Genomic DNA, 13,266 nt, shown 5'->3' on the forward strand with positions numbered 1-13,266 from the left:
TGTCACCGGTGACCAGGAAGGGGTCCAAAGTCATCCCACTGTGGAAGGGCCAAATGACAGAAAAACTTCGCAGGGCATCCAAAGATGACAACCATTCCCAGAGCCCCTCACAACTTACTCAGACTAGACATCAGCTAAGTCGAAAAAAAAAATACAAAGATCACGGTTTTGCTTCCGCCACTTTTCCTGCAGCTGGCAGGCCCGTGAGGGTCACGTCCATTGTGCCTCATCCAGCCCAGAATCCACAGACTCAGGAAGGATCAGTGTTAAGGCTAGTCAACATGACTGTGCAAGGGTTTTCCCAGCGACAGAGAGGAAGGAAAGGCCATGGTTTGCCCAATCACCCTCACGTTTATAGGTTGACAATGTTGGCATGTAAAACCTCACTCTTGCTCCCAGAGAATGCAGAGGTGCCCTGCAGTGTGGTGGCCACCCTGCTTATAGACCTTGGCAGGAATACCATCTGCTCCAGGTGCTGGGCCCGGTTTGATTGCTGTGATGGTCTCGGAGGTGGCAGGAACTCATGGACGTAGCCTGTAACGGACACGCAGGGCAGAGGGCTCGGACCTCAGCAGAACCAGCCTCTTCCTCGGGACCTGCTCCGCTCCATCTGTCTCCTGGTCACCTCTGTGTGAGGCTAGCCACCACCCTTGCACATACACATGCCCGGGTAGCCCCAACCCTGCATAACCACCCTATGGAGATTTGAGAGCTTGGGCTTCCCTCTACAGAGCCCTGGCTGCGTCCCACGGCACCTGCTGTGGGCAGAGAAGAGGCTGTTTCTTCAGCACTTACGCAACAGGCATCTGGGGGCTGCTGGCTGGCACTGAGGGGCAACAGCAGAGCTGTGCGAGAGGGAGCCAGAGCTGGTTGAGCCTCCCAGGATAGCAGGCGCTCCTTGTGGGGGAGGAGGAGGGGACATGCACCTCAGGTACAGTCCTGCACTGTTCAGGTTTTATTGAAATCCTGCAGGCGTCAAGTCATTGGTCTAACAAGCTGTGTCTAAAAGCTGAGTGCCACTCCTGTCCCAGCTCCTCTGCCACGCCCCGGCCATAAGGGTTGGCTGCTGGCAACACCCCCACTCCCAGGAAGGCCAGACACACCTGGCCCCCTACTCCGAAGGAGGCCTGGCCACCGTACAGAGGTGGTAGCAGTCAAGTGGCGTCCCCCAGCACCCTAGATTGCTGTCCCGTTGGGGGAGGCGCCGTCCCCCCCCATTGCCCATGGGCTCCTCTAGGTGTCACGCCATGATGGGCCTTGTGCTCTGGCGGCCGGTGGGGAGTGGCTCCTCCAGGCCAGAGAAGCCCAGGTGGCCACTGGCAGCTGGGGGGAGGGGGAGTGGAGTCTGCTCACCATCTCCCCCAGCTTTTTCATGCACAAGAGCCAGGCACGCCACAACAGCATCCCAAGAACCTCCCATGGGGTGGAGCTCAGGGGAGGCGGAGTTTGAGACTGAAGGGCGGGGTCTGTCTTCACTGGGAAGATGGGGCAGAGCTTGGGAAGGGGGAGGGGTTGAGACTGGAAGGCGGGGCCTTGTCTTCACTGGGGAAATGGGGCAGGGCCAGGGGGCAAAATGGGAGGCCCTGTCCTCACCAGGGGCAGGTGTGAGAACGGCACGGACCATAAGGAGATGGGGCTTGACTGGGGGGGGCAGTGGGGCCTCCAGTCCCCCAGCCAGCAGGATCTAGGCCCATGGCAGATGGGGCAGTTGTACAGGCCCTTGAGGCTGTTTCTCTGCTCGCTTCCCCACAGGCGCCTTGGACCAGATCAGAGCAAGTGCCACAGATGGGCAAGGATCCCCCCAGCCCAGCCACTTCCCCAGGCCTGCCCAGCCCCTCCCCCCTCATAGCCCTTCCCCCACAAGAGAGACAAAGGGGGCAGGAGAGGTTTAACTAGTAGTTTCATCAATAAATCAATTTATTTAAAAGAATATGTTACAATTAATTACACTAAGTGACTTTACCAAACAATTTTAGAGTGATTAGCTCTATAGAACAAGGAATGAAACACTGTTAGCAATCGGTTTTTTGTTTTGTTTTCTTCTTCACATTTCTGAATCACAAAAATAAAAAATACAAGATACTGCCGTGAAAATACAATTAGAGTTCTCTCAAATAAATTAAAACGAGTGTGCCCGGGATTGAAACCTGGGTTATTTTACTGGCTCAAAAAAAAAAAAAAAAAAAGCAGGGGGTGGGGAGACGATACAAAATTTCTGCAAATTTAGTAGCAGGCATCCGTTCAATCCCCCTCCCATCCCCCCAGGAGAGGGAACTGCCCCCCACCTTACATCAAAAGCTCTGACTGATGTATTATTGCTGTTATATCTGTTGCTTTCCTTCCACGGACGAACCTTTGTATAACACGCTTCAACCCAGGGTTGGGGTGGAAGAGGGATGGCCAGGGAAAGGTATAAAATGCTGAGGAAGGGATCTATTGGGGGCACTGAGATGCGGATTCCCTCCCCCCGAAAGCTCAATGTAACAGCCTACTTATACATACACAATGGGCTGTGGCCTTGGCTACAGGGCAGTTGGTTTGTTACAACTGGCTAAGAGGTGCAAGGTAACAGGTCAGGGAACTTCTAAGCTGGAGCAGCTGGAATCTAAACCAGGAAGAGACGGATGGTGGCTGGAGACGGCCAAGGGATAAAGCAGACATGGCAGCTGGGTGCTTGCTAAGCTGAATTCTGAAGCTGTGGTAACATCTTCTATAAACCTGCATTTCAATACAGTTCCGTCTAGAAAGGGGATAGGATAGCGTCTCTCGCATGCAGACTGGGCTGGGGTGTGGGGACTCTCCAAAGGCTGGGAGCAGTAAGGTTCCAGAGAGTTTCTGCCTCGCTACCTGTCAGCGGGGGAGCGCACAAGGAATGAACAAGAGGAGAGGGCCTGGTGCTGCAGACCAGAAGGGAGAAGGATGTGTCAGGAGCAAGCAAGGGGCCTTCCTGCTAATGGGAAGCTGCTGTATTGTGTCCAAATGACCTGGCTGCTGAACTGGTTTAGTGCAATCTTATGGGTTAGCTGGAAGCAGAAGAGCCTCACGCTGAAGGACAACTACATCTTGGATACCCTGCTTGGGTGCAAAACGTACCACCTGCCGCTCCCCCAAATATCCAGGCTCACTCGGTAAGTGCGAGGGCTGTGGAGGCTTTATACAAATTTGTTTAGAAAAATAGAACTGTCTCCATGAGCTAGGCTGCCATCAGCTTTAATAATACATTTCACCTCCAAACCAGAGGCGTGTGTATGTGTGTGTTATAATCTGTAAACCAACTGGTTTTTATAAATGCATCACTCACCAACTTTGGTTTGCAGGGGGTGAAAAGCTTTTGCACAGATAAAAATGTAATTTTCCCAGAGAGCACTTGGCCATCTAAGCCACTCAAATCAAGAGCTCTTACATCTGGCTTTGAGTTAGCTTCCCAACCCTGAAGTAGAGCTCTGTGCAAGCTCGAAACCAACAGAAGCTGGTCCAATAAAATATATTCTCTCCCTCATCTGGTCTGTATAAATGTGGAGAAAACAGAGCAAAAAAGAAAAATCTGCAAGACAGCAAAGAAACAATTACCTTGCTCTGGCCATTACTGCAAACCATCAGGATCAGAGGAGGAAGGGGGGCTGAGAAGTTTATTTCTTGTCTAATTAAGGCTTCCTCATCAGCTGCATCTTCTACCTATTTAATTCAGAGAGCATTTGAGGAAAGCAGTTATTATACCAAGTGCAACCTGACCTATTTAACTTGTGCTCGGGCTTATAGATCTGACATCAGAGCTGCCAAAGCCTATCAATTGATTTTTTTTAAAAATCTGAAAAGTAAAGAGCCTGGAAATGGAAGGGCTGGTGCTGCATTTATGCACTGGAGCGCTTTTTAAAAAGTGACCTGCGTTAAGATAGAGAGAAAGCCTCATTGTTTATTTCTGATGGCACCAAAAATAGGACAAATTATATCAGCCAAGGATTTAAAAAAAAAAAAAAAAAAAGGAAGAGAAATTGACAGAGATTACCCGTTTCTTTCAAAATTTAAACACACAGACAAAAAAACCCAGCATTTCAGGACCAGTCCTATGGGAATGGAAATTTCAGTTCTTCCCCCTCAGGCCCCCAAATCTGGCACTCTGACATGAGCAAAGGTGCTTGCTTTCTAGTTCTCTAAACAGACAGAATGAGCAACATACCTAACAATGGTTAAATGTCACAGCACAGAAGTCAACTGGAGGAGGTTACTAGTTCTTAAGTTGACCTACTTCAGTCAGCAGTGAAATTTCATGTTTATGGCTCTCACTCCATTTTTGTTTTTTACATGGGTCCTGCGGCAGAACTTACTGCTGCAAAGAGATTTCCAGCTCCTTTAGCTATGGAAAATCAAGAGTATTGGCACAAATCCTTCCCTAAATCCAGTGGACTGAGAGAAACCTGGCAACACAATGGCTGATTACAGAGCTACTGCCTGTGTGAAAAGGGTCATAAAGAATATGGGGCTCTCCCCTCTCCCAACCCCTGGATTTTAGGGAATAAGCAGAGGCAAGTTAAACCTTCTCAAGGTGCACCGCAACACTGAGGGAAGGGAGACTTGGATCCTGAATAAATTACAGGCAGGGGAGGTGTTTGGGGAATGAAAGAGTTAAGCATTGGGGGGGCTCCCCTTTTGGGGAACCCGTGTAGTGAAAACTGCCCCCTCCTGCCCATGGAAACCAGCTCCTGTCCAATGACACAGCTAGCACATTTCACCCAATAACCCCAATAATTGGTCCTCCAGGCCCAAATGTGGCTCCAGATCTCTGGGGCTCCCTTATTTCCTTCCCAGCAGGAAAAGATCTAGACATGCTCACGGCCACACTGGATGCCAAGGGAGCTAATACTAGGAGAATACAAGTTGCACAGAATCTGCATTCCTCACATAACACTGCAGAGCAAGTCTGACCTCCACTCCTGCTGGTCCAGAGGAATAGCCTAGCTTAGCATCCCTCAAACAGCCTTTTCGGGTTCTCTCCTCAGCCTTAGCCAGGTACCTGGTTGCGTGCAGAGAAGTGTCAGCAAAGCAAAGCTGGCTGTGCATGCAGAGCTCTCTGGGTCCAAGCCTCCCCCCTAACCCAGATCTCTGCTGGAACATGGAATCCTCCAGAGGCTCCCAAAAGCAGTGCTTGTTCCTGTGACATACAAACCCGTTGAACTCCTCTGACTTGAGTCATGTGAGTAGCCGAGCCCAACGAACAGAGACCGGGGAGGGGCTCTTAATACTGCTGCTGAGATCGTTCCATCTGTTCTGATGAGAACAGAAGGAAAGGTATTGCTGATGAGACTGGGGCTCTGAGACAATCTCGTCTCTACATACACAAGGGAGACATTGCCAGTAGCTTATTCAGTCCTTTGGGTCATTTATTGGGAGAGGCTAATGCTGCGCACTTGGATAGTGCCTCCCAGTCAAGGGTCATAAAGTGCTTTACACAGAGGGGTACAAACACCTCATTCTACTGGTGGGGAAACTGAGGCATGGAGCGGGGAAGTGACTAGCCCGAGGTCACTCAGAAAGTCAGTGGCAGAATCAGAAATAGAACACGGGTCTCCTGACTCCCAGTGCCCTGCTCCAACCACCAGAAGAAGTTGCCTGCCTCACACACCGAAGGGGACTTCTCCAAGAGCTCTGAAGGGCTCCTGTGCTGGAGAATTCACACTGCAGCAAGACAGCCCATCCGCCCACTACTGAACTGGCAGAGGGGCACACGATCCCTAGCGCCGTGGCGACCTGGCCGTCTGTGCAGGACGAAAATGCCTTCCTGCCATCAGAGGTTGATAGAGCCGCCTGGAAAGGTAACAGCAGGGTCCAACAACAACAGCTGTTCAGTGTTCTGATTGGGCAGCGGGAGAGGTCTCCCTCAGGGGGGGAAATATAAGTAGAAGGATTAACCAAGGGAAACAAGGAAGCTAACTTATCGAAGAATGGCTGGATGGTCCATGGAATTTAATGAAGGGTGGGGATGGTCCTTTTGTGGGTAGCTTTTCTTATAGCCTTCCAATTCTGCTCCCAACACCAATGAGGGGCAGGAAGTTGGGTAGATAGACCCCAAACTCCACACCCCTCTCAGCCTAAACTGCAAACACTGCCCTACAGGAAGATGCTTTAGGGGAGAGTGACTTTGGAAAGGCACAAGCATTCTTAACCCAACAGCACCTCTCCCTCCCCAGCCACACCATCTGAACAGGTTTCAAACACACCTCCAAACTTTGGATTATCTGCCCATGGCCAGTGGTTTGGGCTGCCCTATATTGTAAATGACTCTCTGCTGCATGGAATAACAGGTGTTATAGAATACAAAAAGCTTCGTTTAAATAACAAAGAGAAGAATCTTGCGGCCCAAAAGAGCCACTAGCAGCCTGGGACTGCAGGGAAAACCTAATATTGCTTCCCAAACCCACCCTGTTTCTGACCAGCTTAGATCTAAAGTTGGTGTGAAAAATAATTCACTGCATGTTCCAACCAATATTTTGTTTTTTCCATCACTACGTAGGTCCTACATCACATGCAATATGTCCCTGTACACAGGACTGGAAAATAAGAACAGTCACACTGGGTCAGACCAATGGTCCATCTAGCCAGTACCCTGTCTCTGACAGCGGCCAGTGCCAGATGCTTCAGAGGGAATGAACAGGACAATTTTGAGTGATCCATCCCCTGTCATCCAGTTGCAGCTTCTGGCAGTTGGCAGTTTAGGGACACCCAGAGCACGGGGTTGCATCCCTGACCATCTTGGCTAATAGCCATCGATGGACCTATCCTCCAGGAACTTACTTAATTCTTTTTTGAACCCAGTTACACTTTTGGCCTTCACAACATCCCCTGGCAACAAGTTTTGCAGGCTGATTGCACATCATGTGAAGAAATACTTCCTTTTGTTTGTTTCAAACCTGCCTCCTATTAATTTCATTGGGTGACCCCTAGGTTGTGCTAAATTAAATGATTCAGGGATGTGAGGGAATTAAGCCTTGGGGCATCTAGAGGCCACAGAGCAGGAAAGGAGGTGGGAAGTAAGAGGGATATTTGCAAAAACTTTAAGTCCATATATTTAAATGATAATGCTTTCACAGCTGCCCTGAATGTAGACTTCAGCTGCTTCTAAAAGCACTAACCCCCACAAAGTTTCTTATTTTAATAAGCATCTAGCTTTGAGTGAGCCAGGTGCATTTCAAATCCAGTTCTGACTGAGAAAACTTGGAAGCTGCTTTCCTCACACCATCTACAGAGCACAAAAGCTGGTTTGCATAACCTGTTGGCCCAGATACTTAGGTTGCGTCCAGCAATACCAAATTAAAGGAGGCGGGTTTCTGTGCACCAAGGCGTCCAACGGATTAACGTATTAAAGCCCCTTATACAGCCACCCAGCTTCCTCGGCTCAATTTGTTTTCTTCGCAGAAGGGACACGTAATTGGTTCAAGATCTAAAGCAGAGAGTTCCTACTGCAGCCTTTAATTCTTTGCACTCACTCAGACTAGTGTACCTAAGCTACCTAATTCACACCCAGAAATACAAAGTTTGTAAGTAAAAATGTAGAGGCCAGCAGAACACTGGATTCTAAGCGCAAGGCCAAGATTTCTCCTCGGCTGACGCTGCTCCCGCTTCGACTTGTGACTGGAAGGATACGGTCTATCTTTAGAGAGCATTTCCTGGCCCGCAGTTTAAAGTAGCCTCCCGGCAGACCACACTGGGTTCATGCCATGAAATGCAGTGTCAGATCCCACACGTGGCAAGCTGGGTACCACGAGCCTCAAGGGTCATCCTGCTTTATTAAAGAGATTGATTCTTAAAGGTAAAGGTTTATTGAGTTAGAGCAAGCAGGAAGCCCTGCCCATGTTTCAGCTTTGAGTCTTCCTTTGCAGTTTCTTAGATGCACAGGGAACAGACAACCCAGCACAGGGGAAAGTTGCCAATTGTCCTAGACTTCTTTCTGAAGACGGTAAGCCAATTCCATTGCTCCCGTTTCCCTCTCCTCTTCCCCTCCAGTCTACACTGACTGTTCATTCAGTCCCACACTCCTTAGCCTCTCGCCTTCAAGGTTCCCAGGGTCCCTCTGAGGTTCTTCCTGAGTCAAAGGTGGGCCTGTTTGACCTCTCCCTTTGACCCACCCTGGAGTTGAATGTGCCGTGCTCCGGCCCTGCCTGCCCAGAAGGCAAGACAAGGAGCAGGGCCCCCAATACCACTGAGTCCCACAACAGGGCAGAGCTCTGTACTGCTGCAATGCCAGCTGGGCCCCACACTCAGCAGATCAGGTCACTGGCAAGGGCACCGTTGCCATTAGCTGGAATGGGCGAGTGAAGAGTTACCACTATGATCCACAGGGACCCCAGCCTAGATCAACACGGGAAGAAGTTGTCAAAACACCAGTCAAGGCAATAAATCAGCCAGAGCGGCGACAAGGATGACCTGACCGCTCACTAGCGAACTAACCTCAAATGTCCTCTAGCCTACGGCTGCCTCCTTGGGTCCTTCAACCTGCAGCTGGCTCCCCGCATCCAGTCCTAGAACCACACACCCGGGGCCGGGGGGAGATGAAGCAGTAGGAATGCATAACACCTTGGTCTATACAGGGCCAGAACCCCCTCCCCTACAGAAAAGTCTTTGCACTGAAAAGCGCTTGGAGAAGCTGGAAAGCGGCACCAGACTAAGCTCTGCTCAAGGGCAGGCGGAGGGCACATGCAGGAAAGGAGAGCAATTACCCAGGCTGTTGCTTAGCTGGCTAGAACAGTTCAAAATTCTCACAGAGACAGGGTTGTTTAAAACCCGGCCCTCCTCGGGGATGCCACCCTGCACTGCCAGACCTCGTCTCCCCCACCCTGCCTGGGCCGACCGACTGCTAGTGAAATACAGGCGTCAGCACGGCACCCAAACAATGCTGCTTCTGTCCTGGAAAGCTGCAAGGAGTAGCCAAAGCCCATCAGGAAGATACCAGATCTTTGGCTGCGACAGCTGTGGGCTCAGTCTCACCCCGCCCCAAAGAGATCTGATCAAGGAGTGAGGAAAGCCACAGATGGAGCCTCACTTCCCCTCCAAGCTGGATGGAGCTAATTCTGCTTTGGGCTCTCCTTTTCGCACCTCTGCCTGAGGACCAGAGAGCCTGCCCAAGGACTATGCACCATCCCAGCTCCACTTAACCCTTCAAACTATGGCTGCAGTGGGCCTTACACTGAGAATAGGCCTTAATCTGGCTCTGGCACAGAGGTGAATTTTGCTCCTTCGGGCTTTGATCCAAAGTCCATTGAGGCCAATGGGAAGACTCCAACTCAAAATCCATCCTACCCATAGCGGTCACAGAGTCCCATCAATTACAGCATCACACCCTTCGTGAACATTTACACCCGTGAGTAGCCCCACTGATTTTAAAAATGCTACCCAAGGTAAGGATGCAGGATTAGACCGTCAGTGAACAAAATCCCCTCTCTCCTTGTCCCACTAGCTCTGAAGCCAGCTGCTTTACACACTTCTTAAAAAGGTTCATTGCAAAAAATGAAAAGAAAAAAAAATTAAAAGCCTGTAAACGTGTCAAGGTCCTTTGAGAGGAGAGGTATTTCCCTGTAATGTAACTTTTTTTCTTTTTTTTTTTTCCATTAAAGTTAGTTTTTAAAAAAACACGATGGACTCGGAGGAAAGAGATGCGTGTAAAAACGCAAGCTTAGAAAAGGTACTGCTGCTGATATGAAATTTTAAAAGAAATATATAGATATATATGTATATACGTGGGGTATTCTGTATATATAACTTTCTTTTTTTCTTTCTTTTTTTTTTTTTTTTTTTTACATACATACATACATATATATGTCTGAACAGTGCAAATGGATGGCATTTCTATTTCCAGTTGTAAAAAATATAATATAAGCACAGTCCATCTTCCAATGCAGGACCCAAGTGAAACGAAAAAAGAAAAACAGAATACCCTTGGGTGGATTTGTCTGTTGTTGAAAAGTTTTCCCCTCTTGTTACTCTGATAAGCCTGCTGGTTTTTTCCTAGTTGCTTAATTCCATAACCATGAAATTCACAAATGGTATTGTTATTAATAATATTTAGTTTAAGGGCTTTTAATACAATAACAGAATTTTTTAAATCTTTTTTTAAGTGTTAATTTCGGGGGGGTTTACGTTCTTCCACGACAGGAGGGGCTAAGTGGCGGCGTCCCTCTGCTGTGATCTGGCCATCTGAAAGATATTCTGAAAGAGAAGAAAGGGAAATTAAAAACAAGATATTACTTACAGTAAGCCTCTGGGTTTGCTCTTGCAGCCTCATTAATCAACCCTCTCAGGGCAAGTTAGACAGAGGGCAGCCTCCTCTGCAGAGGGGGAAACTGAGGCACAGAGAAGGTGACTTGCCCCAACGTCACTTGAAGAGTCCACGGCAAACCAAAGAACAGACCGCTGAGTCTTAGTTCCAATTCCCAGTCCCCCATTCTAGACCCCTTCCCATTGCTGGGTCTCACCACTAAACTAAAGTCCCTCCCATGAGTGAAGGGCTACCAGGATTAGAAAACCTGCCTTATAGCAAGAGACTCAAGGAGCACAATCTACGTAGCTTAATAAAAAAAGAACGCTAAGGGGTGACTTGATCACAGTCTGTAAGTACCTGCGTGGGGAACAAATATTTCCTAACGGGCTCTTCCGTGTAGCAGAGAAAGGTCGAATACGATCCAATGGCTGGAAGTTGAAGCTAGACACATGCAGACTGGAAATAAGGTGCACGTTTTTAACAGGGAGAGTAACTAACTTTTGGAACAATTTCCCAAGGGTCATGGTGGATTCCCCGGCAGTGACCATGTTTAAATCAAGACTGGCTGTTTTTCTAACAGCTCTGCACTAGGAATTTCTCTGGGGCAGTCTCTGGCCTGTGTTCTACAGGGGGTCAGACGAGATGATCACCGTGGTCCCTTCTGGCCTTGCGGTATATGACTATGAAACCTCCTGGGGCTAGTCACATGAGGCTCCGCTAATGCTCCTCAGGGCTGACCTGCAACTCCTCCACCTGCTACACTAGTCCTGCCCTCCCTCCTCGTTCACCTCATTCTTCATCTGCTGCCCCCTGGACCATTCCAGCTCTGCCAGCACGTCACGCCCCACTCGCAACCTCCATTCCCCAGCCCTGTAATCCAATCCTGGGCACAGCCTGGCAGTGAAGCTAGGCCAAATGGAGGCTCTGCAACCGACTGTTCACTTGAGACCCAGACAGGACTGCTGAGGGAAACGACTGGCGCTCTAGCCCACCGTACGAGGCAGCCTCCCCCTCAGCTTCCCAAACCCACCATCACCCTAGGTTTGTCTGTCTAAGAACACAGCAGCGCGGTGGTTGAGAGCAGGCAGATCTCCAAACACACACACTGATTCCTTGCCAGTGCTGGGTGCAGAACTGATTCAGATACCTGGAGCTACAATCCCCAGCACCTTGGGATGCGCAGGCTGCAATTCTCTGCTCCCGCTGCACTCCCTGCAGCAGCAGCACAAGCTGGCTTGATGGATGACACCAATAACCATGAGTAATTGCCATCGCTGGCAGCAAGGGTTGGAGGACCAGCCTTGTGGCAGGCAGCAACAGCAAAGATCGACTCCCCCTGGGCGTGCAGCTGTAGATTAACTACCCCCAGCAAGGATGAGGTTTCCATTCATAGCAGGGGCCTTTGCGGAAGCTGCAGTCGGTCTCATGGCAGTGTGTTATAAAGGGGAGGGGTTTATACTCCCATCTCTCTAGAGGTTTGTCAGTGAGTGGACATGGGAAGCCGTGCTCTGGAGGGGAACCAGCATCTGGCCTGAAACAGGTGAACTCCCAAGAAAGAGAAGGAGGGGAATCCAGACAGGTTGCACACACTTTGCTCCTCTTTGAAGCAAATTCATCCAACTGTCGGGTGGTTTGTTGTACTGAGTCTTTTGAACAAGGCATTTAAAAACCAAAGTTCCTGGTTGTGCCAAATGGTCATTAAAAATCTCACCAGAGGGTTTTGCCCAGGTGTCCTTTGTCTCAACTCCTCCCTCCCAATCCCATAACCACTGTGCCCTGGTGCCCAGGCTGTCCACTCACAATCCCCACTCAGAGGTGGCTGCATTTCAACAGTGAATTGATTCCTCTGCGGATTGCTTTGGGAGCCGGCAGAGGGAACGGAAACACACTGCTTCCCCCCTCTCCAGAGTTCCTCTAATTTAGTGCTTATCACCACAGCGTTTAAATGCTGGTTACCCTTGTGACTGAATTAAACCACTGATCTACTCTTCCTTATGGTCACAAGGGGGCATCTAACAGCCTGAACACCACATGACACTGCAAAGACAAACCCTAGCACCGAGTCTCAGAGCCCAAGTTGGCTGACTCAGGCTCACGGTGCTTGGGCTGTGGAGCTAAAAACAGCAGTATAGAGGCTGGGGCTGGAGCCCGGGCTCTGGGACCCTCCCCCGGGTTTCAGACCCCAGGCTCGAGCCAGAGCTGGAACGTCTACTCAGCTATTTTTAGCCCCATAGCCTGAGCCAATCAGCAGAGGCTCAGAGATGTTTATTGCAGTGGAGACGGACCCTAAGCCCTGAGTAACTGTGAATCGCAATCTCCTCTCTAGCCATATTACTGACCACATTTTACAGCCAGCAACTGACTACTCCAGCTGTCCAGTGGTCACCACGGCAAACCTGACATTTAATGCTGGCTGAGATTCACATTCCCACATGCTTAGCACAGGGAATACGGCGCGTACCATTTGAGCTAACCACAGTGACGTTAAATGGCAGCCACTGGCATTGCTTAAATGCTAAATAAAAAGGGGAAGCTGACGTTTTTGTGTTGCTTTGGAGGTCTAAGTGACTTAGTGCCTTAATTTAGGACCTACAAGCAATTAAGTGGAAGGCATCGTATACAAATGCAAGAACATCTGGAAGCTTAGCAAGGGGAATTATCTAGATCCGAGTTCTCCAGAGCCAGAAGGGGCAAAAGAAACGTCATAAGCAATTTTTACAGGCCAATAAATCAAGTATGGAAATTCCATGCCACTCATTGTGTCCCCCCCTACCCCTGCACATATGGAATAGGCCACAGCAGTCTGCAGAGCCTTCACTTGGCAAGATTTCTGGCACATAGAGATGCAGGTCAACAGCACAGGCCTATGCAGAACCAGATGCTGCATCCAAATATAGCTGGAGGGGAGGGACAGAGTCAAGTGCATTCAGAGCTGCTGCAAGCGGCCTTTACTTCAGCAGTAGAAATGGCTGGGCTCTCACCCGGAAGGAGGAGTGCGAAGCAACTAGACAGGAACT

At 49.5% G+C, this 13,266-nt stretch overlaps 1 protein-coding gene across 2 annotated transcripts in view; it reads right to left on the reverse strand.

Annotated features, from left to right (window-relative positions):
• Positions 1-1,893: 1,893 nt before the first annotated feature.
• SNX27 (sorting nexin 27) overlaps positions 1,894-13,266 on the reverse strand; it is a 61,403-nt gene continuing 50,030 nt past the window's right edge. For both annotated transcript variants that reach the window (XM_077841730.1, XM_077841729.1), the window contains one exon: positions 1,894-10,197. In XM_077841730.1, coding sequence (XP_077697856.1) covers positions 10,150-10,197 — 48 coding nt within the window. In that variant the 3' untranslated portion in view covers positions 1,894-10,149. The remainder of the gene's footprint in view (positions 10,198-13,266) is intronic.

The sequence above is a fragment of the Eretmochelys imbricata genome, chromosome 24 (assembly GCF_965152235.1).
Source record: "Eretmochelys imbricata isolate rEreImb1 chromosome 24, rEreImb1.hap1, whole genome shotgun sequence".
NCBI classification, from domain to species: domain Eukaryota; kingdom Metazoa; phylum Chordata; order Testudines; family Cheloniidae; genus Eretmochelys; species Eretmochelys imbricata.